At 45.0% G+C, this 25,717-nt stretch overlaps 1 protein-coding gene across 2 annotated transcripts in view; it reads right to left on the bottom strand.

Moving 5' to 3' along the window:
- Nucleotides 1–1,527: 1,527 nt before the first annotated feature.
- Nucleotides 1,528–25,717, bottom strand: part of acot11a (acyl-CoA thioesterase 11a) — a 72,608-nt gene continuing 48,418 nt past the window's right edge. For both annotated transcript variants that reach the window (XM_067990572.1, XM_067990571.1), the window contains exons 10-16: nucleotides 16,800–16,855; nucleotides 13,615–13,681; nucleotides 12,177–12,260; nucleotides 11,956–12,089; nucleotides 8,758–8,889; nucleotides 7,934–8,060; nucleotides 1,528–2,610 (exon numbers count right to left, since the gene is read on the bottom strand). In XM_067990572.1, the coding sequence (XP_067846673.1) occupies nucleotides 2,464–2,610; nucleotides 7,934–8,060; nucleotides 8,758–8,889; nucleotides 11,956–12,089; nucleotides 12,177–12,260; nucleotides 13,615–13,681; nucleotides 16,800–16,855 (747 nt within the window). In that variant the 3' untranslated portion in view covers nucleotides 1,528–2,463. The remainder of the gene's footprint in view (nucleotides 2,611–7,933; nucleotides 8,061–8,757; nucleotides 8,890–11,955; nucleotides 12,090–12,176; nucleotides 12,261–13,614; nucleotides 13,682–16,799; nucleotides 16,856–25,717) is intronic.

Genomic DNA, 25,717 nt, shown 5'->3' with positions numbered 1-25,717 from the left:
CTTTGGCACCTCCAGATTTGCCTATTCTAAAGTTCTTCTGGCTGGTCTCTCATCCTCCACCCTCCATAAACTTCAGCTCATCCAAAACTCTGCTGTCCTTATCCTAATGTGCACCAAGTCCCATTCGTTAATCACCCTTGTCCTCCCTGACCTGCATTGGCTCCCAGTCCTCCCAATACCTCGAATTTATAGTTCTCATCCTTTGTGTTTAAATCTCTCGATAGCCTCACCAATCACCCTCTCTGTAACTTCCACCAGCACCATAAACCCCCTTCCCCAAACTTTCCGTTTCTCTGAATCCAGCCTCTTGTGCACCCCCTTCCCATTGGCGCCCGTGCCCTCAGCCATCTAGGCCCCATGCTCAGAAATTCCCTCCCTAAACCCCTCTTCTTCTCCATATCCCTCTTCTCCTTTAAGACCCTCCTCTTTGACCAAGTTTTTGGTCGCCCTTTCCTAATATCTCCTTCTTTGGGTCGGTGTCCATTATTTCCCCCTCCACCTCTATGAAGCACCTTTAACCTCTAAAGCATTAAAGGTGCTTTTTAAATACAAGCTCTTGAACATGAATATTGATAGTATTCCACAAAATCCTCTCAAACATCTGTTCTACTACAGGCACAAATGAAGAGACTGTGTCATGTAGAAGTGAGCACCAGAACTTTGGTGACAGATACTTCTGTTTGTTTAATTGGCGTGCTGTTTCTCGCAGATCTTCCAACTGGAAAACTAGGCTAGAGTGGGTTTCAGCTTTAGTCATTGCTTCCAGTTACTATGACACCTGGGATGGCCTCCATCAGTAGGTGCATGGAGTGATTGAACCTTTTCCCCTCACAGTTGTCTCCCTCTCCTCCTGATGGTGTTGAATCCTTACTAGACAGGGCTCCATGGGTAATGCACCTCGCCTAAATTGCTGTTCATGTGTGAGCCTTGATAGGGAGTGGCAACGGGCCATATGTCTGCAGGAGCCAGGGGCCTCGCAGCTGCACCTGATCAGGAGTTGCTGAATGGTGCTCGAGAACAGGAACGCTTGGATCATTTTCTTCCTGCCTAACCCAGAAGCACTGACACCAATTGTAGTTCCTCCTACTGTGACCCCGGATTTCAAACCGGGGACCCTGCTTGGTCTCAGCTGCTCACTGGCTGAACTCACTGAAGCATCGGTGGTTGGATTTTAGCAGGGTGATTCCCCCCTCAGTGGAACATCCCTGGCATTTCTCCAATTGCACACCTCCCACAAGTGGTATTGTGCAGCTGCTGGCCCATCATGAAGTCTTTACAACATTTTAAAAAAAACATAAATAAGGGCAGCATCCCCACGTTTCATTAATTCACTGTAGTCTTTGATCAATTACTTGCCCAATGCCTGCTGATGTGACAACGTTGCAACGTAGCAGTTAAAGTTGGACTTGTTACTAAACCTGCGTTTGTAACTGAACAATTTTTTAATGTTAACAGGCCATTGTGTTCTCTTCGTGTTTCATTAGGTTTTGATTTAAAGTTTTTAGTAATCAATAAAAAAGTACGCAATCATGGTCAAATGTTTTTATTCAATGTTTTAAATGACAGAATTCATTCACAGTAAACCAGCTTTCCACCGTCACCATGGTGAATCCTTGCAGTAAGCAATGTAATCAGTTTACTGTTGGTACCTTTGACACGGGACTCTCCCATAGCGTTAAATTGATTTTCATCCCGCGTTTCAGTACTAAATTGTAGTGTCAACACAAGCATTGTGTGGCTGCAGTTGAAAGGAAAGGATAATTGAGCGTGATGTAACGATAAAGTAACCTTCTGAATCTACACTCCCAATTCAAAGAGACACAAAATTGGCAATTTAACTTTACAGAAAACACACACTTTAACAGATTTGCTGGCAGATTGTAAAGAAGACAAAAATAAAAGCAGACAGTACACAGACAAAATGCTTTGAAGTTATTTGGTGAGTATGACTTAGTGGCCAGGAACATGATCATCAATATGAAAAAAGTCTTTTTATCAGTAACAGCCATTTCTTTCAAGTTTATCCCTCTGCAAATTCGTATAAAAATATAATGAATTAAATCTGGCAGTTTGAAATAAATTGCTGTACGCAAGGCACGATTAGTATTCTGTACGAAGACTTTCGGCAAATTTACACATATAAGCTAATGGCAGTAAACCCACCCCTATGTAGGTTACAATGCAGTTCCCTAGCAACACTAGCGTTATTGCACCAATATGTTCCTTTTGTGTTAACTCTCAGCTAACTGAAGGCAGTGCCCTTAACGACAAAAATATACAAATGGTATGCAAAGTGACAGCTCCAAAGAGCTTAATCATTAGAATTTCTGCTTCCAGTTGATCAAAACTGAATTTATATCTCATTATACCCAAATAAACATAAACTCATTTCTCTTGCACCAAACCCACTGGATCACGTAATGTGATGCAAATCTTTAGCAAAAATAGATATCCTGCCTTACATCACAGAAACACACTGACAGTATCCTTATTTTGTTCTAGAAATTTATTACAAGCCTCAACGACTTTGCAAAGGTCCGCAGAGAGTCCGGTGATATCGCGGGTGATGTACGGGAGAATTCCAGGGGTCGCCTGGATGTAGTATGCAATCTGAAAAAAAAGACGAGTAGTTACATTACCTCCAGTAACTGACAAGCAGAAACACTCTGTGCTACAAACTGGGTCTTTTCCTTTAATTTATACCAGAACGATGACATTGAAAGAGTAATTCCTAAATCCAGATTGTCAGCAATTCCCCCAATGGCTTAGTTGGAAATTGCATTGCCTGGTTTGGAACTGAAACCATATAAAATGGGAAAGTCTCAGGTCCATTCCTGGTCAGTACTGTTAAAGCTGATCTCAGCCAGAACCAGTGGTAGGGGTGTAACATTTGGCAGGAGGGGAGGGAATAAGGTAGATCTCCCATTACTGATCACTCTCTAGTGAGTCCGGCTGAAAGATGTGCGTGAGGAAGCTGGTGGACTTGTTCAGGCTCAAGTGTAATGGCCAGGTTGAATATGCTGCAAACACTCACTGTAAACATTTACACATGAAGAATGGGCACTTGGGGAAGTGTCACTGCCTGTGGAACCATAAGTCAGCTCCTTCAAGAGAGGGATAAAACTGCACTGAAACAGTTGCAACTGAGATGCCAGATTTTACAGCAACTGGCTGGTATCCTTGCATTTTGTTTTTTTTAGCGGCTGGGAGTTTGAAAAAGACCAAATACATATAGCACTTGATCACGACTCTCAGTAACATCCCAAAGCAGCGTCGATAGAATGAATTCTCAGATAATGAAGCAGTCCATGCCTGCATGCAGCAAGACCTGGACAACATCCAGGATTGGGCTGATAAGTGGCATTAACATTCGCGCCAGACAAGTGCCAGGCAATGACCATCTCAAACAAGAGAGAGTCTAACCACCTCCCCTTGACATTCAACAGCATTACCATCACCGAATCCCCCACCATCAACATCCTGGAGGTCACCATTGACCAGAAACTTAACTGGACCAGCCAGATAAATACTGTGGCTACAAAAGCAGGTCAGAGGCTGGGTATTCTGCGGTGAGTGACTCACCTCCTGACTCCCCATCATCTACAAGGCACAAGTCAGGAGTGTGATGGAATACTCTCCACATTCCTGGATGAGTGCAGCTCCAACAACACTCAAGAAGCTCGACACCATCCAGGACAAAGCAGCCCGCTTGATTGGCACCCCATTCACCACCCTAAACATTCACTCCCTTCGCCACCGGCGCACAGTGGCTGCAGTGTGTACCATCCACAGGATGCACTGCAGCAACTTGCCAAGGCTTCTTCGACAGCACCTCCCAAACCCATGACCTCTACCAGCTAGAAGGACAAGGGCAGCAGGTACATGGGAACAACACCACCTGCATGTTCCCCTCCAAGTCACACACCATTCCGATTTGGAAATATATCGCCGTTCCTTCATTGTCGCTGGGTCAAAATCCTGGAACTCCCTTCCTAATAACACTGTGGGAGAACCCTCACCTCACGGACTGCAGCGGTTCAAGAAGGCGGCTCACTACCTTCTCAAGGGCAATTAGGGATGGGCAATAAATGCTGCCCTTGCCAGCGACGCCCACATCCCATAAACAAAAAAAAATTCTATTGTTATGGAGGCAAACGTAGCAGAAAAATCTGACATGCATTGATTCATAAATACGAGTGTGTACGCACATGGAAAGGGGATGTGCATGTTACTGTAACCTGAAATCTACAACTGCCACATAACAAATTATTTCACATACAGAATTTATGCTTAATACTAGAACATCTCCCACAATGTTGCTCACACTAACAACTTGCATTTATATTGCAGCTTTAAAGTAGAAAAACATCCTAAGGCATTTCACAGAGGTGTAAGGAAATAAGTCAGATGATACCAATGGTGTTTTATAAGGAAAGGAGTATTATACCATATAATGCACAATGTATCATTCTGCTGTTGAGGTGAAGTTGTATATCTTTAAGGCCAGAAAGTCCAATTGATAAGTTGAGTCCATTCAGAGGTTAACTGCTATTCAGGGTGGAGATCAGAACACTGACTTCTGTGGGAAAGCCAACTGCAGACATTATGGCTCCAGTATTCTTTCCTGAACATTGTTTCTGTACATTCCAAATGCCAGCTAAGGGAATGGACAAGAATAACCTCATTTGCACATAGCCAACCTACACCAAGCCTGATATAGGAATTGTGAGGAACTACATGCCAACACACCATTTTTAAATTACTGGTGCATCTCCTGTGGCATTGCTCACAGTGAGTCAGAGGGAAGAATGAAGTGGAGGTATTTGAAGTTTTGGCAGGGAAGGATAGGATTTGAAGTAGAAAGGGAACTGGTCAGGACGGTAGGTCCGTGGTGAGAAATGGCAGGGATCTGGCCAGGGCTGTAGGTCGGTGCTTAGTGACGGCAGGGATCTGGCCGGGGCTGTAGGTCGGTGCTTAGTGACGGCAGGGATCTGGCCGGGGCTGTAGATCGGTGCTGAGTGGCGGCAGGGATCTGGCCGGGGCTGTAGGTCGGTGCTGAGTGGCGGCAGGGATCTGGCTGGGGCTGTAGGTCGGTGCTGAGTGGCAGCAGGGATCTGACCAGGGCTGTAGGTCGGTGCTGAGTGGCGGCAGGGATCTGGCCAGGGCTGTAGGTCGGTGCCGAGTGGCGGCAGGGATCTGGCCAGGGCTGTAGGTCGGTGCTGAGTGGCGGCAGGGTTCTGGCCAGGGCTGTAGGTCGGTGCTGAGTGGCAGCAGGGATCTGACCAGGGCTGTAGGTCGGTGCTGAGTGGCGGCAGGGATCTGGCCAGGGCTGTAGGTCAGTGCCGAGTGGCGGCAGGGATCTGGCCAGGGCTGTAGGTCGGTGCTGAGTGGCGGCAGGGATCTGGCCGGGGCTGTAGGTCGGTGCTGAGTGGCGGCAGGGTTCTGGCCAGGGCTGTAGGTCGGTGCTGAGTGGCAGCAGGGATCTGACCAGGGCTGTAGGTCAGCTTTGAGATGATGGGTTGTAGCAGAAAGCAACATAAAGAGGACAGTGCTGCACTCGCCCTGTGTGAATTCTGGTGCCACCAATTCCTCCTCATTCTCACTGCTTCACCTATCCCTTTCTATCAAGTCCTCACCCCTGTATCCCCCCCCACTGGAGATCAGAACACTAATGTTTGTGGGAAACTAACTGAGGAACTGTGACTCCACAATTTCCCTTTCTTGAAAAGTATTTCCGTGCGTTCCAAATGTCACTAAGAATAAGCTGCACGTTACCTACCCAATCCCCTTCCTCTCCTCCTCCATTCAACTAGCCCCCTCCCTCAGTCCCAATTCCCCTTCCTTTCCTACTTCATTCCCCAATTCCACTTCCTCTCCTCCTCCTTCACCCCTATTCCACACCCCTCTTGACCCTTTATCCTCTCCCCTCCTCCCTAGGCTCCCAGTCGCTCTATTTCTTCTCTTTCTCCCCCTATCTCCTTCCTTTCCTCACACGCCTATCTCATTTCCACCCCTACTAAGCTCAACTTAAATCAGTTAAGTTTAATGCTGGGAAACCGGCAAAGAATCAAGAGGTCACGTTTATTGAGGCCAGGACAGGGATGATGGCCCGAGGCCTGCATGCAAGTGAAACAGGGTGTGTTGCCAAGGCCTAACGTACCAGGCCTGGAGAGTGTAGATACTGGGGGCGGTAGTGGGTGTAGATGGGGACTTGGAGGGAAAGTGAACAAATAGGTTTAAGGGTCTAGGTTCATAAGTCATTAAATGATAGCTGGCAGATGCAAAAAGTGATCAAAAAGCTAACATGCTTCATCACTAGGAATACAGAATAAAAAATACAAGGAAGTACTACCGCATTTATACAGAGCACTGGTCAGACCCCATTTGGAATAGTGTGTTCAGTTCTGGGTATCCCAAATTAGGAAGGATATACCGGTCTTGGAGAAAATCCAGCAACAATTCATCAGAATGATAATTGTGATGATGTAACTCAGCTATGACGTGAGACTAGGTAAACATGCATTGCCATACTCTCTAGAAATGCAGTGGTAAAGCAGTGATCTGATTGAGTGTTTAAAATAATCAAGGAGATTGATAGGATAGTCTAGTGGAAGAATCCAGAACAAGGGGGCAAGAATCCGTGCTTAACCAACTGAGGGCCAATCCAGAAAATAAGTTCTTCACACGAATCATTGCGAGAATGAGGAGTGCACTACCCTAGAAGGACAAAGATGCAGAAATAAAGGTGGTATTTGAAGCACCTTGGGACATTTTACAATGTTAAAGGTGCCATATAAATGCAAGTTATTGTTGTTGTTGGATACTTGGAAATAAAGGTTATTACGAGATATGGAGAAAGGGCAGAGAATTGCAATTTAAAAGATGGAGCTGCCATGTCTAACTGGAATAACAGGACAGGCCCAATGGGCCAAATGGCCTACTCCTGTTTCTATGTTCCGATTATAAAATATATTAATTATGATTTTTATGAACTTTTCTTCCCTAACGCTAATGTTCTCCTCTGCACTCTCGACAACACTGAATCCTTGCTGGGGTATGGTTCTACGGGCGCCAGTCCCAAGTGGCCATTATACATATGTGAGCTTAGGCAGAGAGCATTGGCAGGTTATTCATCGGCAAGTTTAGGGTCCTCACCCAATGTCCGTGCATACACATTTACAGCAGGGTTGCTGGATAGTGATTAGGAGCAGGCCAAATTTTCCCTCCCTAACTGAGAGGCACTGAGGCTAAATGTCCCTACAAACATTCCCTAGATGAGTTTAGCAAACTCAACACAGATTGGGATCAAACCCGTGACCATCCTGATCTATACGGCTTTTCTGCTTGCTAGATGAACCCACTCGAAGAACTTTTAAGTTTGAATGAATTTACTAAAGCTTAACTTTTAATCCTTTTAGTGTTAGCAGAGAGACAGTTGGCCATTTATGTGCCAGTGAGTGGAGCTCGGAATCTTGTTTTCCCAGAAAGCTGTGCAGATCCAGCAGTATAACTCAGTTGTGCCAGTCCCACTTTGCTGTTAGAAGATGCTGGTCTCAAACCAGCACCTGCAGTATAACAAGGCTCTAAAGACATTTATCGCAGTACTGCCACTGCATGGAAATGCCACCATTTCAGATCCTATTTACATCTACTGTACTTAATACAGTGCAGCCTGAGTATCTCCTATCACATCCGCTACATTCTTTTGGAGAATTTAAAACCTACATTTTAAAAACAGATTATATTCAGGAAGCAAGCCGAGTGGCCTCTGTAAATTAACGGAAATCTTACTCCACACCCACAGACAGACTCCAATTAACAACCATGTGTTTGGTTAAAGGAAAAACATTTACTTAGGTCTTTGACATTTTAAGTCAATAAAATATACATGAACTACAGTTCCTTAACATGCTCCGGTCTAGAGACCACTTACCCTGGTGCGGGTATCCTCTTCCTGCCAAAGTGTAAAACCAGCGCACAACACTTCACTCCTGACAAGGTCCTCAGTTGGTGGGGCTGCAGGGAGACTGACTGATCGGAGTGCTATCAGATAGGGATCCCTAGAAAGAAAGTTTACAGCAGCTAACTGAGTGCTTCAATGGATGCTGGATTTTATTGTAGTGGGATGGCAAATTAGAACATTTCACCCAAATAATTTGATCCTTTAATGCCAACAGCTAACCAGACAATTAGCAGGAAGTAAGTTAAAAATTCTAACATTATAACCGGTCATTAAAGCCAGTGGAAGTGCACTGTGGTGGGACTTGTGCCCACCACTGGGGTGTGCCTTGTGCCCACCACTGGGGTGCTCCTCAGCCCCAGACTCTTTTCCGGTTTGAGGGCCCTTGCAGTATCTGGGCAGGCTGTCCGGCCTCCACCAGGGAGTCTGCCTGGAAAGGAAAGGGAGATAATCTGTGACATGCCTCCGAGACCTACTGCAGAACAATTTAGCAGGTGGCCATTTTAAAAAGTTTAATTTTTGTTTTAAATTTTTATATTTTACAAATCAGCACCTAAACCCATGTAATCTGTTGGATATTGACTACTGATTAATTACTTGTTGCAACTACTGGAATTGTATAACTAATAACTGCTGTTAACCAAATGCATACTATTGTGTAAAGGTACAGGGTGACCCGAGAATGACTTGACCATGGAAATGTACTGAATGATCGGAGAATAATCTGACAATGTACCAGATGTACAAGGGCCCCTAAAGTTGTTACTTCAATATGTCAAAAACATAACTTAAGTTACCCATCAGCACAGGGTACTCTTCGAGATGCCAGTAAAACAAAGTCTTGAAAGTTGCTTCCCTTGGTGACAGACGGAGAGATCACATGATAGATGACATCATCCTCATCCACCTTTTGTATCAACTCAAATTTCCTTGGGGGAAAATATAAAAATGTTAGAGTGTGTGTGTGTTTGTTTTTGTGTGTGTGTGTGTGTGTGTGTGCGCGTGTTTTTGTGTGCGTACATGCGTGTAGTCAATCCACACTTCCAGGACTCATTTTGAAACTGCAGTATTAATCAAAATCATGCAACGTCCCAATTGTACACAGTTGGAGTGAAGGATCTAAACCAGTGATTTCTACTTCACATTCTTACTATTTAGAAACCGCATTGTGGTAGTTTGAACCATTTCTCTCCATTACGTCCAAGGTCCTTCAAAGAGCAATTCTTATTTACTAGATAGAATCAAAGAATCTTCCAGTGCAGGAAGAGGCTACTCAGCCCATCAAGCTCCTCTCTGTAAGAACTATCCACTTAGTCTCATTCCCCTTTTAAATTTTTATTTTTCAAATATTTATCCACTTCCCTTTTATGGATTCTGCTTCCACAACTGTTTCTGGTCGGACATTCCATGTCCTAACAACCCTCTGCGGAAAAATATTTTCTCCTAACTTCTCCCTTTGTTCTTTTGGTGATGATCCTAAGATTAGGCCCTCTAGATATCAACTCACTGACTAGCAGAAATAGCTTTTTCCCCAATTTTCTTTATGAAACCCATGAAGAGGATAATAAATTCACTCTTAAAAGTCTGAAGTACTCCAGGAAAGGAAGGTATTTGTGGCAACAGTTTTGAAAACCTTTTTCTGCTAATTTCCATCCCCCTCCTGAAGGCTTCTTGCTGGAGTATGGCTTCATAGGTGTGGTTTCCCTCTAATATCTTGACCAAGTGACGCTAGACAGTAAGAGTTGCCAGTCTACTTGACTGCAAGAGGCATCTTGCCACGCTCCGCCTCATTCTCACCTGAAATATACACGTGTGCACCTTTAGCAGGAATTGTCGGGTAGCGATCAGGAATGGAAAACCAGTCTAATTCTCTCCTCCCTAATCCAGGCTGACTGCAGATAGTTACTGTCAGCCCAGCCAGGATCAGCTAATTCAGCATTGGCCAGGCTTGAACCTGGGACCTTCCTGGTCTGCATGGCGCAGCTATCCACTGCTGTAGCCAGCTGTGCCCTCATAGGAGCTTTCGACACCGTCCACTACCTGCTGCTGATTCCATTTTTGCCGATCAGACATTAACAAGATCCACTCCTTCTCTGGCTACTTCCATAGGCACTGACTCGGGAGGAGCTGGTCTCCCATTGGTAATTCTGAGGATAAAACGTACCGCCATAACAGTGACCTGTGAAGACCTGAGCTCCTTATGCTTCCCCAGCTCTATTCATGTGTAAACTTTGCCTAATCCCTAACATTTCTTGGATGCACTGCTGTGCTTTTATCCCCTTTTCCTTCCTCCTGGATTGTAGTGCAGGCAGGGATGAGGAAAATACTTTTTAAAATTGAGGACAGTACAGAAGAAGGAGCACTTAATGGGATAATCTCTGCCCGTGAGCCTGGCAGTTTCCGCCCTGTTGATGGGGAGTCTCGACGAGCTTAATTTCCCTCTCAGTCTCGGCTGCACACTGTGAGCTGCGCCGAGGGCTCGTCCATCACACGAGAGACTCCACGGAGCCTGCTGAGACATTCCGACTTTTCGGCACCCATTTCAACATCACCTGACCTTCCTCAGACCTGGATCCCCACCACTGCCTGCGGATTAGTATCTACGGCTGCACCCCACCCCTGATCAGTGACTTCAGCAGCCGCCATGGGACTAGCTGAAAAGATTTTTTAAAAAACAGATCACAGTTGTGTTGTGCTCTCCGTTGCTGTAACTGTGGCCTCCTCAGCTCATCCATCCTCCAGCTACAGGCAATGCTTTTTAAATAGAACATTGACCAATTCCCTTGATCACTCAACAAAGCGTAAGTTGGCATGCATCCAAATAGTCTTTCATAAGAACATATAAACGCACAGAAGGAGAAAAGATAATTTGGCCCATCAGGTCCGTTTCGCCCACCAACTATGTATAATCTACCCCATCACATTCTACAAATACCATTTAATCCCCGAGAGAAATTTCTGCAAAAAATCCCAAAAGTAAATTGAACAAAACTCCAGAACATTCACCTATCCTCGTATCTCCAGTACTTTAAAAAAATTTATTATTCATTCTTGGGATGTGGGCATCGCCAGCATTTATTGCCCATCTCTAGTTGTTCTGCTAAAGTGATGGTGAGCCTTCTTCTTGAAGGCAGTCGCAGCAGTCCATGTGGTGGAGGTACTCCCACAATGCTGTTAGGTAGGGAATTCCAGGATTTTGACCGGCAACAACGAAGGAAGGGCGATAAGTGTCCATTCAGGATGGTGTGTGACTTGGAGGGGAATTCGAAGGTTACCATGTTCCCGTGCACTTCCTGCCCTTGTCCCTCTAAGTGGTGCAGATTGTGAGATTGGGAGGTGCTGCCAAAGAAGCCTTGGCGAGTTGCTGCAGTGCATCCTGTAGATAGTAAACACTGCGGCCACTGTACGCCGGTGGCGGAGGAGATGGATGTTTAGGCTAGTGGATGAGATGCCAATAAAGCAGACTGCTTAATCCTGGATGGTGTTGAGTTTTTTGAGTGAAGTTGCAGCTACACCCATCTAGGCAAGTGGAGAGTATTCCATTACACTCCTGACTTGTACCTTGTAGGTGATGGAAAGGCTTCGGAGAGTCAGAATACCCAGCCTCTGATCTGTGCCAGTAGACATGTCATTTATGCGGCTGGTCCAGTTGAGTTTCTGGACAACGATGACCCCCAGGATATTGATGGTGGGAGACTCTGCGATGGTAATGCCATTGAATGTCATGGGGAGGTGGTTCATCATGTCCTGTGAAGCATTGGACCGTTTCAGTCAATGCGCACTGTGGCAACTGATCAACAAGTGTTGCATCACCTTGGTTTCTCAATAAGAATAGGACTTAGATCAGATTTTGTCTGCTCCCTCACAGGAGAGAGAAATAAAAGAGCTCAATACTCCCTGGGGCAGTGAGTTGTGTCAACATCTCCCCCCTTCCATTATCCTTTCCTTCCCACCGTCCCTGATGCTCATTCTCTCGTTTATGTGGCTGTTCTTACTGGTAGTGGCTGTCCCATTCATGTCGACGGCTCATATCAGACAGGAGCATGAAAACTTGCTTGACGTTTACAGAAACAGTCATTTCCACTTTGAAGGACAGGAACTGACCTTCCTCCAGCGTGAATAGTTTGGCCTAGAAAAAGGAAATTTATGTCATTTCCTGAAAAGCTGGCTGGCTGAAAAGCCTTGAACTCTTTACATTGCTGTTGGTTTAACTTGCCTTGTTCTGTGTGCAGTTCAGTACCCAGTTTTGTTTTGTCGCCAGCATTTTTAGTGCAGACACGTTATTGTAGCTGAGATAAACCTTCAACAAAAAACGCCAACCGGTCACTTAAAACATAGGAACATCAATTAATTAAAGGCAGCACCCAGTGTAGCACTGACCCATAGAGACCAGAAGGTTTCCGGTTGGATTCCTGGTCTGTGCAGAGTCTGCTGATTCTGAGGGGGCTTGACGGGGTAGATGCTGAGAGGTTGTTTCCCCTGACTGGAAAGTCTAGAACTAGGGGGCATAGTCTCAGGATAAGTGGTCGGTCATTTAAGACTGAGATGAGGAGGAATTTGTTCACTCAGAGGGTTGTGAATCTTTGGAATTCTCTACCCCAGAGGGCTGTGGATGCTGAGTCGTTGAGTATATTCAAGGCTGAGATCGATAGATATGTGGATACTATGGGAATCAAGGGATATGGGGATAGGATGGGAGTTGAGGTGGAAGATCAGCCACGATCTTATTGAATGGCGGAGCAGGCTCGAGGGGCCGGATGGCCTACTCCTGCTCCTATTTCTTATGTTCTTCTGCTGATCGTTGCCAGAACAGTTCGGTGCTGCGACTGGCTTCAGTACTCTTAGGACAGGGGACCATAAAGAAAAATCAGCCAGATTTCCCACTCCAGATCGCTATCCGTGCCTTTTAGTGGCCAGATGGAGAGGACAGGATTGGACTCAACTTCCATGTCCATCACAGTTGAAGAGCCTGTTTGGGCTTGCACATGAATAAGGGCCACTTGGGTGAGTTATTAGAGGACTGCTGGTGTTCATTGAACAGTACTTCAGCAAGAGTCAGTGCCTCCAGGAAAGGAGAAGAGAGAAAGAAAAGGGAAGACAAGCATGGAGCAGAGAAGCATAATAACAAAATGTCAAGGTTATGAGTTTTAAAAACGGGACAGCAACACACAGCTGAAGTGAGCTCTGGCTGATTCCAGTTGACCTGGGTAACAACATGGTGAGAGGGCCAGGCCCAGAGGAGGGAGTGTTTCATGGATAACTGAAGGTGCCACCAGCCTACCAAAGGGCAAAATGAGGAAAATTCTAAGCTGCCTGGGGTATCTCCTCACCACATGAGGTTTAAGCTTCATTCTGAGCACTGCTCAAATTTGGCATCCGAAACTGAAAGAGATCCTCCTCACTGGAAAAGATTCAAGGAATGACTAAAATACTGACAAAAATTAAGCTGCTATTTTTGTGATTAATACAAAGAATAGTTAAATTGTTTTTTCCAAAATATCGAGCTGTGAAACAAGAAGAAACATTCAAAGATTAGAACTGTTATAGGCAGGCGTGGGAGTAAAGCAACAGACAAAAAGACAACTTAATTAATGGCAGAAACAGAACATTCACGATACACACAGTAATATCTCTGCATCAGAAAGGCAAGTTACCTGGTTGCTGGGGTCCCAGGGGACAGACAGTGGTACTTCCGTTTGCTTACATGAAATGATGTATTTTCTGAGAGAAAAACAATAGGATTTTCAAATTCTATGAAGCGATCTGTAAATACAGTTCATTTGTCCAGTTCAAAGTCATAACCATTACAGCTGATTGCATGTGATTCTTACCCAGCATTCCATGATCCCTTTAAGTTTAAAATGACAGATTCCTGATATATTTGGACCTCAGTCCCTCCAGGACACAGAGCAAGTAGGCTTGTTCTCAGGCCTTAAGTGTCAATCTTGACTCAGTGGTAGCTCTCTTGCCTCTGCGTTAGAAGGTCCTGGGTTCAAGCCCACCTCCACAGACTTGAAAATATAAACCTAGGCTGACACTGCAGTGCAATACTGAGTGCTGCATTATTGGAGGTGCCATCTTTCAGATGAAACGTTAAACCGGAGACCCCATCTGACCTCTCATCTAGAGGTAAAAAGATCACTATTTGTAGAGGAGCAGGGAGGTTCTCCCACTGTCCTGACCAAAAACAGATTATCTACTTTTAGCTGGTCATTTAACACATTGCTGTGTGCAAATTGATTACCGTGTATCCCTACATATCAACAGTAACTACACTTCAAATGTACTTCATTGGCTGTAAAACACTTCAGGACATCCTGAGGCTGTGAAAGACACTAAAGAAAGAAAGAACTTGCATTTATAAAGTGTGCAATGCAAGATTACACTGAAAAATCCAACATCAAGGCTAAGCATTGCAGACTGAATCTGATCCTAACGACAGTCTTGCAGATTGTTCGCTCAAGACCTTGATACCATGAAACTACATCAGCCTCATCTGGTTGGTGTGTGTCATCCAAACTCAAATGGGGAAATTTAGAAAACCCAATTTGCTCAACTGAGATCCTGGTGAAACTCCAAACCTCTGCCCAAAGGAATGTGCAAGGATATCTCACCCCAATGCAAAACTAAAACGTTACATTTAAAATTCATTTTTAATTATTTTTGCTGTAAACATGACCTTGCCAGGAGGCAAATGGCAGCTCCATCAAAGAAGTTACAAGAACCTGCACTTAACATAACGACATTTCTGTTTGAACGTGCATTTGTTGCACTTATACAAAGGTGGGAGGGGATTTTTGGGATTACTCCAGATTTGATCAGCTTTACTCTTTACATTACTCACAGCAAATCTGATCAAATTTTCATGATTACTAAAGGAGGATGTACAATGTGGCCCAAAAGGCAGCACATTTACACAGCTAGTGGAATCCACACTGACCAGACAACAACAACAACTTGCATTCATGTAGCGCCTTTAATATAGGAAAACATGCCAAGGCCCTTTGGGAACTCAATGTGCATGTTATGATGCAACTCAATGCCTGACAGCATAAGAACATAAGAACATAAGAAATAGGAGCAGGAGTAGGCCAATCGGCCCCTCGAGCCTACTCCGCCATTCAATAAGATCATGGCTGATCTGATCCTAACCTCAAATTTAAATTCATGTCCAATTTCCTGCCCGCTCCCCGTAACCCCTAATTCCCTTTACTTCTAGGAAACTGTCGATTTCTGTTTTAAATTTATTTAATGATGTAGCTTCCACAGCTTCCTGGGGCAGCAAATTCCACAGACCTACTACCCTCTGAGTGAAGAAGTTTCTCCTCATCTCAGTTTTGAAAGAGCAGCCCCTTATTCTAAGATTATGCCCCCCTAGTTCTAGTTTCACCCATCCTTGGGAACATCCTTACCGTATCCACCCGATCAAGCCCCTTCACAATCTTATATGTTTCAATAAGATCGCCTCTCATTCTTCTGAACTCCAATGAGTAGAGTCCCAATCCACTCAACCTCTCCTCATATGTCCGCCCCCTCATCCCCGGGATTAACCGAGTGAACCTTCTTTGTACTGCCTTGAGAGCACGTATGTCTTTTCTTAAGTATGGACACCAAAACTGTATGCAGTATTCCAGGTGCGGTCTCACCAATACCTTATATAACTGCAGCAATACCTCCCTGTTTTTATATTCTATCCCCCTAGCAATAAAAGCCAACATTCCGTTGGCCTTCTTGATCACCTGCTGCACCTGCATACCAACTTTTTGATTTTCTTGCACTAGGACTCCCAGATCCCTTTGTACTGCAGTACTTTCCAGTTTCTCGCCATTAAGATAATAACTTGCTCTCTGATTTTTCCTGCCAAAGTGCATAACCTCACATTTTCCAATATTGTATTGCATCTGCCAAATCTCCGCCCACTCACCCAGCCTGTCTATATCCTCTTGTAGGCTTTTTATGTCGTCCTCACTCTCTACTTTCCCTCCCATCTTTGTATCATCTGCAAACTTTGATATGTTACACTCGGTCCCCTCCTCCAAATCGTTAATATAGATTGTAAAGAGTTGGGGACCCAGCACCGACCCCTGCGGAACACCACTGGCTACTGGTTGCCAGTCCGAGAATGAACCATTTATCCCAACTCTCTGCTTCCTGTTAGATAACCAATCCTCCACCCATGCCAGAATATTACCCCCAATCCAGTGATTCTTTATCTTGAGCAATAATCTTTTATGTGGCACCTTGTCGAATGCCTTCTGGAAGTCTAAATACACTACGTCCACTGGTTCCCCTTTATCCACCCTGTACGTTATGTCCTCAAAGATCTCAAGCAAATTTGTCAGACATGACTTCCACTTTGTAAAGCCATGCTGACTTTGTCCTATTAAATTGTTTATCCAAATGTTCCGCTACTGTCTCCTTAATAATAGACTCCAAAATTTTACCCACCACAGATGTTAGGCTAACTGGTCTATAATTTCCAGCCTTCTGCCTACTAGTGGGAACAGTGAGGCTGCTGTGGTCAGCACAGTGAAATCAGAGTGTTTTAGCAGCTGGCCAAGTTTATTTGTGCCACAGGTACCATTAACAAGTGTCGGGGTGTTTTAACGAGGTATATCATGGTGCTTTCTAGTTGGCTGGCAACAAATGCTTTACATGAAACATTAATACCCAATGGTAATTTTCCGGAGGGTTCATAAAGCGGATCAGGGTGTAAAGATTATACCCTGCTGCAGGGTTGAAATGAAGAACGTGTGTGAGGATCGCTGTGATGGCCATCTCTGCTGCTCTGCAAAAAGCACTCACTGAATCAAGGGCTTGAGTGTTTAAGTTTGCTGACCTGTCAAGTCGTATTTTCTTCCGCGCACTTGCTTCACGGTATCTTCTTTCTCCATCCTGTTGGGGAAACACAGTCAGTGTTACAGAATAATCTGCTCACAGTAGAATCCTCTTGTAGTGACTCCAGCCTCTTGTGCATATTCCCCACCCCCACTCCCCCCTCATCCCACCATTGGTGGTCGTACCTTCAGCTGTGTAGGCTTCATGCTCTGGAATTTCCATCCTAAACCCCTCCAACTCTTCTTCCTCTCCTCCTTTAAGACGCTCCTTAAAATCCATCTCTTTGGCCAACCTGTTGGTCACCCCTCCTAACATCTCCTTTGGCTTGGTATCCAATCTTTGATTACGCCTCTGTGAAGTGCTTTGGCACATTTTTCAATGTTAAAGGTGCTCTATAAATGCAGGCAATAGTAGTTGCTGTCTTTGTAATTACTGTTTGTAGTGATCATGTGAAACCATGTTAAGCAGGTCTCTGATCTTTTGCCAGCACTTGTAGTGATCAGTACAAGTTAGTTACACTGATCACTTTGCAGAACTGTCCATTTGAGCTTGTGCATCCTCCACTCCCTTCACCCCCACCCTTGGCCGCCGTGCCTTCAGCTGTCTAGGCCCTAAGCGCTGGAATTCCCTCCCTCAACCTCTCCACCTCGTTCTCCTCTTTTAACTCGCTCCTTAAAACCTTTCTCTTTCAACAAACTTTTGAGCACCTGTTCTAGTGTCTCCTCCTTTGGCTTCGGTGTCAATTTTATTCTCTAATTTCACACCTGTTAAGCGCCTTGGGATGTTTTACTACATTAAAGGCACTACATAAATGCAAGTTGTTGTTGTTGAGACAGGATCCGTGAACAAACAGCAACTGACTGCTGGTGTCTCGATGCTGGTAGCACCACCTGAAGAAGAGGTAGCGATTGAGTATGAAGAATATTAAATACCTTTGGCTTTCTAAGTTTTTAAGTGTGGACTCAACTGCTGCAGATTGTGCCATTGTGGTCAAAAGAAATGGAAGCACTGGAGATGTGGGAAGGAAAGGAAAGGAGTGTGGTCAGTAGAGAACAAATAGAGATTGTTGAAAGGAACACTGGAGGTTGGGTGACTATAAGACCACAAGAGATAGGAGCAGGAGTAGGCCATTTGGCCCTTCGAGCCTGCTCTGCCATTTAATGAGATCATGGCTGATCTGATTTTTACCTCAACTCCACTTTCCCACCCTTTCCCCATATCCTTTGACTCCCTTGCTGATCAAAAATTTGTCTAACTCAGCCTTGAATGTATTCAATGACTCAGCCTCTACAGCTTTTAAGGGTAAAGAATTCCAAAGATTCACGACCCTCTGGGAGAAGAAATTCCTCCTCATTTCCGTCTTAAACGGGTGACCCCTTATTCTGAGACTATGCCCCCTAGTTTTAGATTCCCCCATGAGGGGCAACATCCTCTCAGCATCTACCCTATCGAGTCCCCTCAGAATCTTGCATGTTTCAATAAGATCTCCCCTCATTCTTCCAAATTCCAATGAGTATAGACCCAACCTGCTCAATCTTTCCACATAAAAAAACCCTTCCAGACCTGGAATCAACCTAGTGAACCTTCTCTGTACTGCCTCCAATGCAAGTATATCTTTCCTTAAATAAGGCCACCAGAACTGTACGCAGTACTCCAGGTGTGGTCTCACCAGCATCCTGTACAGTTGTAACATGACTTCCCTGCTTTTATACTCCTTCCCCTAGAAATAAAGGCCAATATTCCATTTGCCTTCCGGATTACCTGCTGCACCTGCATGTTGACTCTTTGTGTTTCATGTCCAAGGACACCCAGATCCCTCTGTACCGCAGCATTTTGTAGTATTTCTCCATTCATATATTTTGCTTTTTTATTTTTCCTCCCAAAGTGGATGACTTCACATTTTCCCACATTCCGTCTGCCAAATTTTTGCCCATTCGCTTAACCTATCTATATCCCTTTGCAGACATGTTGTGTCCTCCTCACAACTTGCTTTTCCACCTATCTTTGTATCATCAGCAAATTTGGCCACAGGACACTCTGTTCCTTCATCCAAGTCATTGATATATATTGTAAATAGTTGAGGCCCCAGCACTGAGCACTGCGGCACCCCACTAGTTACAGATTGCCATTTTGATAATGATCCTTTTATCCTGACTTTGTTTTCTGTTAGTTAGCCAATCCTCTATCCATGCCAGTATATTACCCCCAACACCATGAGCTCTTATCTTGTGCAGTAACCTTTTATATGGCACCTTATCGAATGCCTTTTGGAAATCCAAATATACTGCATCCATTGGTTCCCCTTTATCCACCCTGCCTGTTACTTCGTCAAAGAACTCTAATAAATTTGTCAGACACGATTTCCCCTTCATAAAAACATGTTGACTCTCCTTGATTGTATTATGAGTCTCCAAATGTCCTGTTACTACTTCTTTAATAATGGATTCTAGTATTTTCCCAATGACAGATGTTAGGCTAATTGGCCTGCTTTCTGTCTCACTCCCTTCTTGAATAGGGGTGTTAAGTTTGCAGTTTTCCAATCCGCTGGGACCATTCCAGATTCTAGTGAATTCTGGAAGATTACAACCAATGCATCCACTATCTCTGTAGCCACTTCCTTTAAGACCCTTGGATGCAAGCCATTGGGTTCAGGGGACTTGACAGCCTTTAGACACATTAGTTTACCTAGTACTTTTTCTCTAGTGATAATGATTGTTTTTAGTTCCTCCCTCCCCTTTGCCCCTTGATTATCCAATATTATTGGTATGTTATTAGTGTCTTCTACTGTGAAGACAGATACAAAATATCTGTTCAATTCCTCTGCCATATGTAAGGAGCATATGCACGAAAGAGGAGTAAATAAACAGAATTTTCACAGAAACGAGGTACTGCTGACAAGCATTCAACATGTAATATGCTAGAGTGTAAAACCAGATCGGGGTAATTTAGAAATTACAACTTCTGATTTTATGAATGGAGACTTGGAGAACAGTGTGAGACCTGATTTCAGCTTAGTGCTCAGCTGGATGCAGTGATCATCAGTGCTCAGCTGGATGCAGTGATCATTAGTGCTCAGCTGGATGCAGTGATCATTAGTGCTCAGCTGGATGCAGTGATCATTAGTGCTCAGCTGGATGCAGTGATCATTAGTGCTCAGCTGGATGCAGTGATCATTAGTGCTATTTGCCAAAGTCGATCAATATATTTCAAATTCCTCTGTATTGATCGCAGAAATGAAATGATGCAACAGTTAAAGCCACGTGTGAAATTTTTTTCCAGGTCATCAGTTCTCATTGGGGGCTAATTACAAAATGTTAAAAAATGCCAATTTTTAAAATGTTTAAATACTTTAGGAGGTAGAACTATTTTGCTTTCTCCCTCTATCTTCTGTTCTGCCCTCTTAAAGGCAATGACTCATGTTGGGATTCATTTCAAAAGATGGCCACTCTCCAATACCTCACCCGGAAGAGGATTCTTCATGCCAAAGCCGAACTGTGAGAGTTGACTGTCTATTGAAGCAGGGGGGGCTGCCACAGCAGAGACCGATCCTGGTCGCACACAAGCACTTTCCAACACAGGTCACTGGACAATAATCAGGAGCAGGAACTGATCACTTTCTCCTCCTTAGCCCAGGGACACTGAAACAAATTGTAGCATCCCGCAACACTGCCCCAGCGGAGATCAACTAACTCAGCACAGACCAGACGGCTTTGGGACTGTTCTGCTTTTTACGAGCTAAGTATCATACTATGTGGTGCATTCACCCGCTGAGACCTTGGGGGCGCTCGATGCCAATTTATCGGTTCTGAAGAGCTTGGTAATGAAGCTGGGGAATTTAAATTCAATTAATTAAATAAAATCTGGAATTAAAATACTAGTATCAGTAATGGTGACCATGAAACTACCGGATTGTCGTAAAAACCCATCTGGTTCACTAATGTCCTTTAGGGAAGGAAACCTGCCGTCCTTACCCGGTCTGGCCTATATGTGACTCCAGAACCACGGCAATGTGGTTGATTCTTAATTACCCTCTTAATTGCCCTCAGAAATGGCCTAGCAAGCCACTCAGTTGTAAAATCTCGCTAAAAAAAGTCATAATAAGAATATAACCGGATGGACCACCCGGCATCGGACACGACAACGGGAAACCAAGCCCAGTCGATCCTGCAAAGTCCTCCTCAGTAACATCTGGGGACTTGTGCCAAAATTGGGAGAGCTGTCCCACAGACTAGTCAAGCAACAGCCTGACATAGCCATACTCACGGAATCATACCTTTCAGCCAACGTCCCAGACTCTTCCATCACCATCCCTGGGGATGTCCTGTCCCACCAGCAGGACACACCCACCAGAGGTGGCGGTACAGTGATATACAGTCAGGAAGGAGTGGCCCTGGGAGTCCTCAACATTGACTCTGGACCCCATGAAATCTCATGGCATCAGGTCAAACACGGGCAAGGAAACCTCCTGCTGATTACCACCTACCGCCCTCCCTCAGCTGATGAATCAATCTTCCTCCATGTTGAACATCACTTGGAGCAAGCACTGAGGGTAGCAAGGGCACAGAATGTACTCTGGGTGGGGGACTTCAATGTCCATCACCAAGAGTGGCTCGGTAGCACCACTACTGACCGAGCTGGCCGACTCCTGAAGGACATAGCTGCCAGACTGGGCCTGCGGCAGGTGGTGAGAGAACCAACACGAGGGAAAAACTTTCTTGACCTCGTCCTCACCAATCTACCTGATGCAAATGCATCTGTCCATGACAGTATTGGTAGGAGTGACCACTGCACAGTCCTCGTGGAGATGAAATCCTGTCTTCGCACTGAGGACACCATCCAACGTGTTGTGTGGCACTACCACCGTGCTAAATGGGATAGATTCAGAACTGAACTAGCAGCTCAAAACTGGGCATCCATGAGGCGCTGTGGGCCATCAGCAGCAGCAGAATTGTATTCCAGCACAATCTGTAACCTCATGGCCCGGCATATTCCTCACTCTACCATTACCAACAAGCCAGGGGATCAACCCTGGTTCAATGAGGAGTGCAGAAGAGCATGCCAGGAGTAGCACCAGGCATACCTAAAAATGAGGTGCCAACCTGGTGAAGCTACAACTCCGGACTACATGCATGCTAAACAGCGGAAGCAACATGATATAGACAGAGCTAAGCGATTCCACAACCAACGGATCAGATCAAAGCTCTGCAGTCCTGCCACATCCAGTCGTGAATGGTGGTGGACAATTAAACAACTAACGGGAGGAGAAGGCTCTGTAAACATCCCCATCTTCAATGATGGCAGAGTCCAGCACCTGAGTGCAAAAGACAAGGCTGAAGCGTTTGTAACCATCCTCCTGATATCCCCACCATCACAGAAGCCAGTCTTCAGCCAATTCAATTCACTCCACGTGATATCAAGAAACGGCTGAGTGCACTGGATACAGTAAAGGCTATGGGCCATGACAACATCCCGGCTGTAGTACTGAAGACTTGTGCTCCAGTACTAGCTGCGCCTCTAGCCAAGCTGTTCCAGTACAGCTACAACACTGGCATCTACCAGACAATGTGGAAAATTGCCCAGGTATGGCCTGTCCACAAAAAGCAGGACAAATCCAATCCGGCCAATTACCATCCCATCAGTCTACTCTCAATCATCAGCAAAGTGATGGAAGGTGTCGTCGAAAGTGCTATCAAGCGGCACTTACTTACCAATAACCTGCTCACCGATGCTCAGTTTGGGTTCCGCCAGGACCACTCGGCTCCAGACCTCATTACAGCCTTGGTCCAAACATGGACAAAAGAGCTGAATTCCAGAGGTGAGGTGAGAGTGACTGTCCTTGACATCAAGGCAGCATTTGACCAAGTGTGGCACCAAGGAACTCCGGTAAAATTGAAGTCAGTGGGAATCAGGGGGAAAACTCTCCAGTGGCTGGAGTCATACCTAGCACAAAGGAAGATGGTAGTGGTTGTTGGAAGGCAATCTTCTCAGCCCCAGGACATTGCTGCAGGAGATCCTCAGGGCAGTGTCCTGGGCCCAACCATCTTCAGCTGCTTCATCAATGACCTTCCCTCCATCATAAGGTCAGAAATGGGGATGTTCGCTGATGATTGCACAGTGTTCAGTTCCATTCGCAACCCCTCAGATAATGATGCAAAACCTGGACAACATCCAGGCTTGGGCTCATAAGTGGCAAGTAACATTCGTGCCAGACAAGTGCCAGGCAATGACCATCTCCAACAATAGAGAGTCTAACCACCTCCCCTTGACATTCAACGGCATTACCATCGCCGAATCCCCCACCATCAACATCCTGGGGGTCACCATTGACCAGAAACTTAACTGGACCAGCCATATAAATACTGTGGCTACGAGAGCAGGTCAGAGGCTGGGTATTCTGCAGTGAGTGACTCACCTCCTGACTCCACAAAGCCTTTCCACCATCTACAATGCACAAGTCAGGAGTGTGATGGAATACTCTCCACTTGCCTGAATGGGTGCAGCTCCAACAACACTCAAGAAGCTTGACACCATCCGGGACAAAGCAGCCTGCTTGATTGGCACCCCATCCACCACCCTAAACATTCACTCCCTGCACCACCGGCGCACTGTGGCTGTAGTGTGTACCATCCACAGAATGCGCTGCAGCAACTCGCCAAGGCTTCTTCGACAGCACCTCCCGCGACCTCTACCACCTAGAAGGACAAGAGCAGCAGGCACATGGGAACAACACCACCTAGACGTTCCCCTCCAAGTCACACACCATCCCGACTTGGAAATATATCGCCGTTCCCTCATCGTCGCTGGGTCAAAATCCTGGAATTCCCTTCCTAACAGCACTGTGGGAGAACCTTCACCACATGGACTGCAGTGGTTCAAGAAGGCGGCTCACCACCACCTTCTCAAGGGCAATTAGGGATGGGCAATAAATGCTGGCCTTGCCAGCGACGCCCACATTCTATGAATGGATTAAAAAAAAATTTGCTCCTTTTGTTCATTTACCTATACTAACTAGTTTAGTCGAAAGTAGTTAAATTTGCTGTTAACTCTGAGCTAACCACCAAATAGAAAAAATTGCAATACAAACTGCCTGCACAAGCTCAAGATCAGAAGAGATTAACTTTAGTGACAAAACAAGTTGATATGGTTTTACTACTATTCAAAGTTTATCAAACAATGTTTCCTTGTACACCTCTTACACAATGGAAACTAAATCCTTATCAACTGACCCCATCATCTAATCTTAGTTGTCAACTATAATTAGCTATCAATGAACCTTATACTTAAACTACTCCCATCAGTAGAAAATTCACAAATCTCTAATTAATGACAACCACAGGATCTGTATGGGTTCTATACAGCACAGCATAGCACCATAGGGCTATTGCTGAAGATGATCGTCTCTGAAACACGCGGTTGTGTATCAAGGCAATAGCATAGTTAATGACTAAATTTAACTGCTCTGTCAAATTGCTTGCTTTTAGTTGTTTTCCCAGGAAGCAGCTCTTGGACAGAACTGCATCTTACTCATATTACTGTCTAAGGCAAACCCATTTTCTTTAACTGATGTGATTCCACAATGAGTTACACTACTGCCTACAACTAAGTATAAAAAAGCTGCCGTTACAAACCAGGACAAATGAAAAGGAGCTGTGTCGTCTTGCGGCCAATTGTAGTAAATGCTCAGAATAGTCTGGCTGTCATTAATAGTAATGTGCTTATTTATAAGTCACCAGGTCCGGATGGGATGCATCCTAGATTGCTGAGGGAAGTAAGGGTGGAAATTGCGGAGGTGCTGGCCATAATCTTCCAATCCTCCTTAGATATGGGGGTGGTGCCAGAGGACTGGAGAAATGCAAATGTTACACCTTTGTTCAAAAAAGGGTGTAAGGATAAACCCAACAACTATAGGTCAGTCAGTTTAACCTCGGTGGTGGGGAAACTTTTGGAAACTTTTAGAAACGATAATCCGGGACAGAATTAGCAGTCACTTGGACAAGTGTGGATTGATTAGGGAAAGCCAGCACAGATTTGTTAAAGGCAAATTGTGTTTAACCAACTTGATAGAGTGTTTTGATAAGGTAACAGAGAGGGTAGATGAGGGCAATACAGTTGATGTGGTGTAGATGGACTTTCAAAAGGCGTTTGCTAAAGTGCTGCATCATAGGCTTGTCATTAAGATTGAAGACCATGAAATAAAAGGGACACTAGCAGCATGGATACAGAATTGGATAAGCAACAGGAAACAGAGAGTTGTGGTGAAAGGTTGATTTTCAGACTGGAGGGAGGTGTACCGTGGTGTTCCCCAGGGGTTGGTACTAGGAACACTGCTTTTCTTGATATATATTAATGACTTGGACTTGGGTGTACAAGGCACAATTTCAAAATTTGTGGATGACACAAAACTCGGAAGGGTAGTGAACAGTGAAGAGGATAGTGATAGACTTCAAGAGGATATCGACAGGCTGGTGGCATGGGTGGACACGTGGCAGATTAAATTTAATGCAGAAAAATGCGAGGTGATACATTTCGGTAGGAAAAATGAGGAGAGACAGTATAAACCAAAGGGCACAATTCTAAAAGAGGTACAGGAACAGAGAGACCTGGAGGTATATGTATATAAATCATTGAAGGTTGCAGGGCAGGATGAGAAAAAGAGGTTAAAAAAGCATACGCGATCCTAGGCTTTATAAATAGAGGCATAGGGTACAAAAGCAAGGAAGTCATGATTTATGAAGCACTGGTTTGGCCACAACTGGAGTATTGTGTCTAGTTCTGGGCACCACACTTTAGGAAAGATGTGAAAGCCTTAGAGAGGGTGCAGAAGAGATTTACTAGAATGATTCCAGGGATGAGGGACTTTAGTTACGTAGATAGACTGGAGAAGCTGGGGTTGTTCTCCTTGGAACAGAGAAGGTTGAG

The sequence above is a fragment of the Heptranchias perlo genome, chromosome 9 (assembly GCF_035084215.1).
Source record: "Heptranchias perlo isolate sHepPer1 chromosome 9, sHepPer1.hap1, whole genome shotgun sequence".
In the NCBI taxonomy this organism is placed as follows: Eukaryota; Metazoa; Chordata; class Chondrichthyes; order Hexanchiformes; family Hexanchidae; genus Heptranchias; species Heptranchias perlo.
The sequence above is the reverse complement of the archived record's forward strand: the minus strand, read 5'-3'. Positions and strand labels throughout refer to the sequence as shown.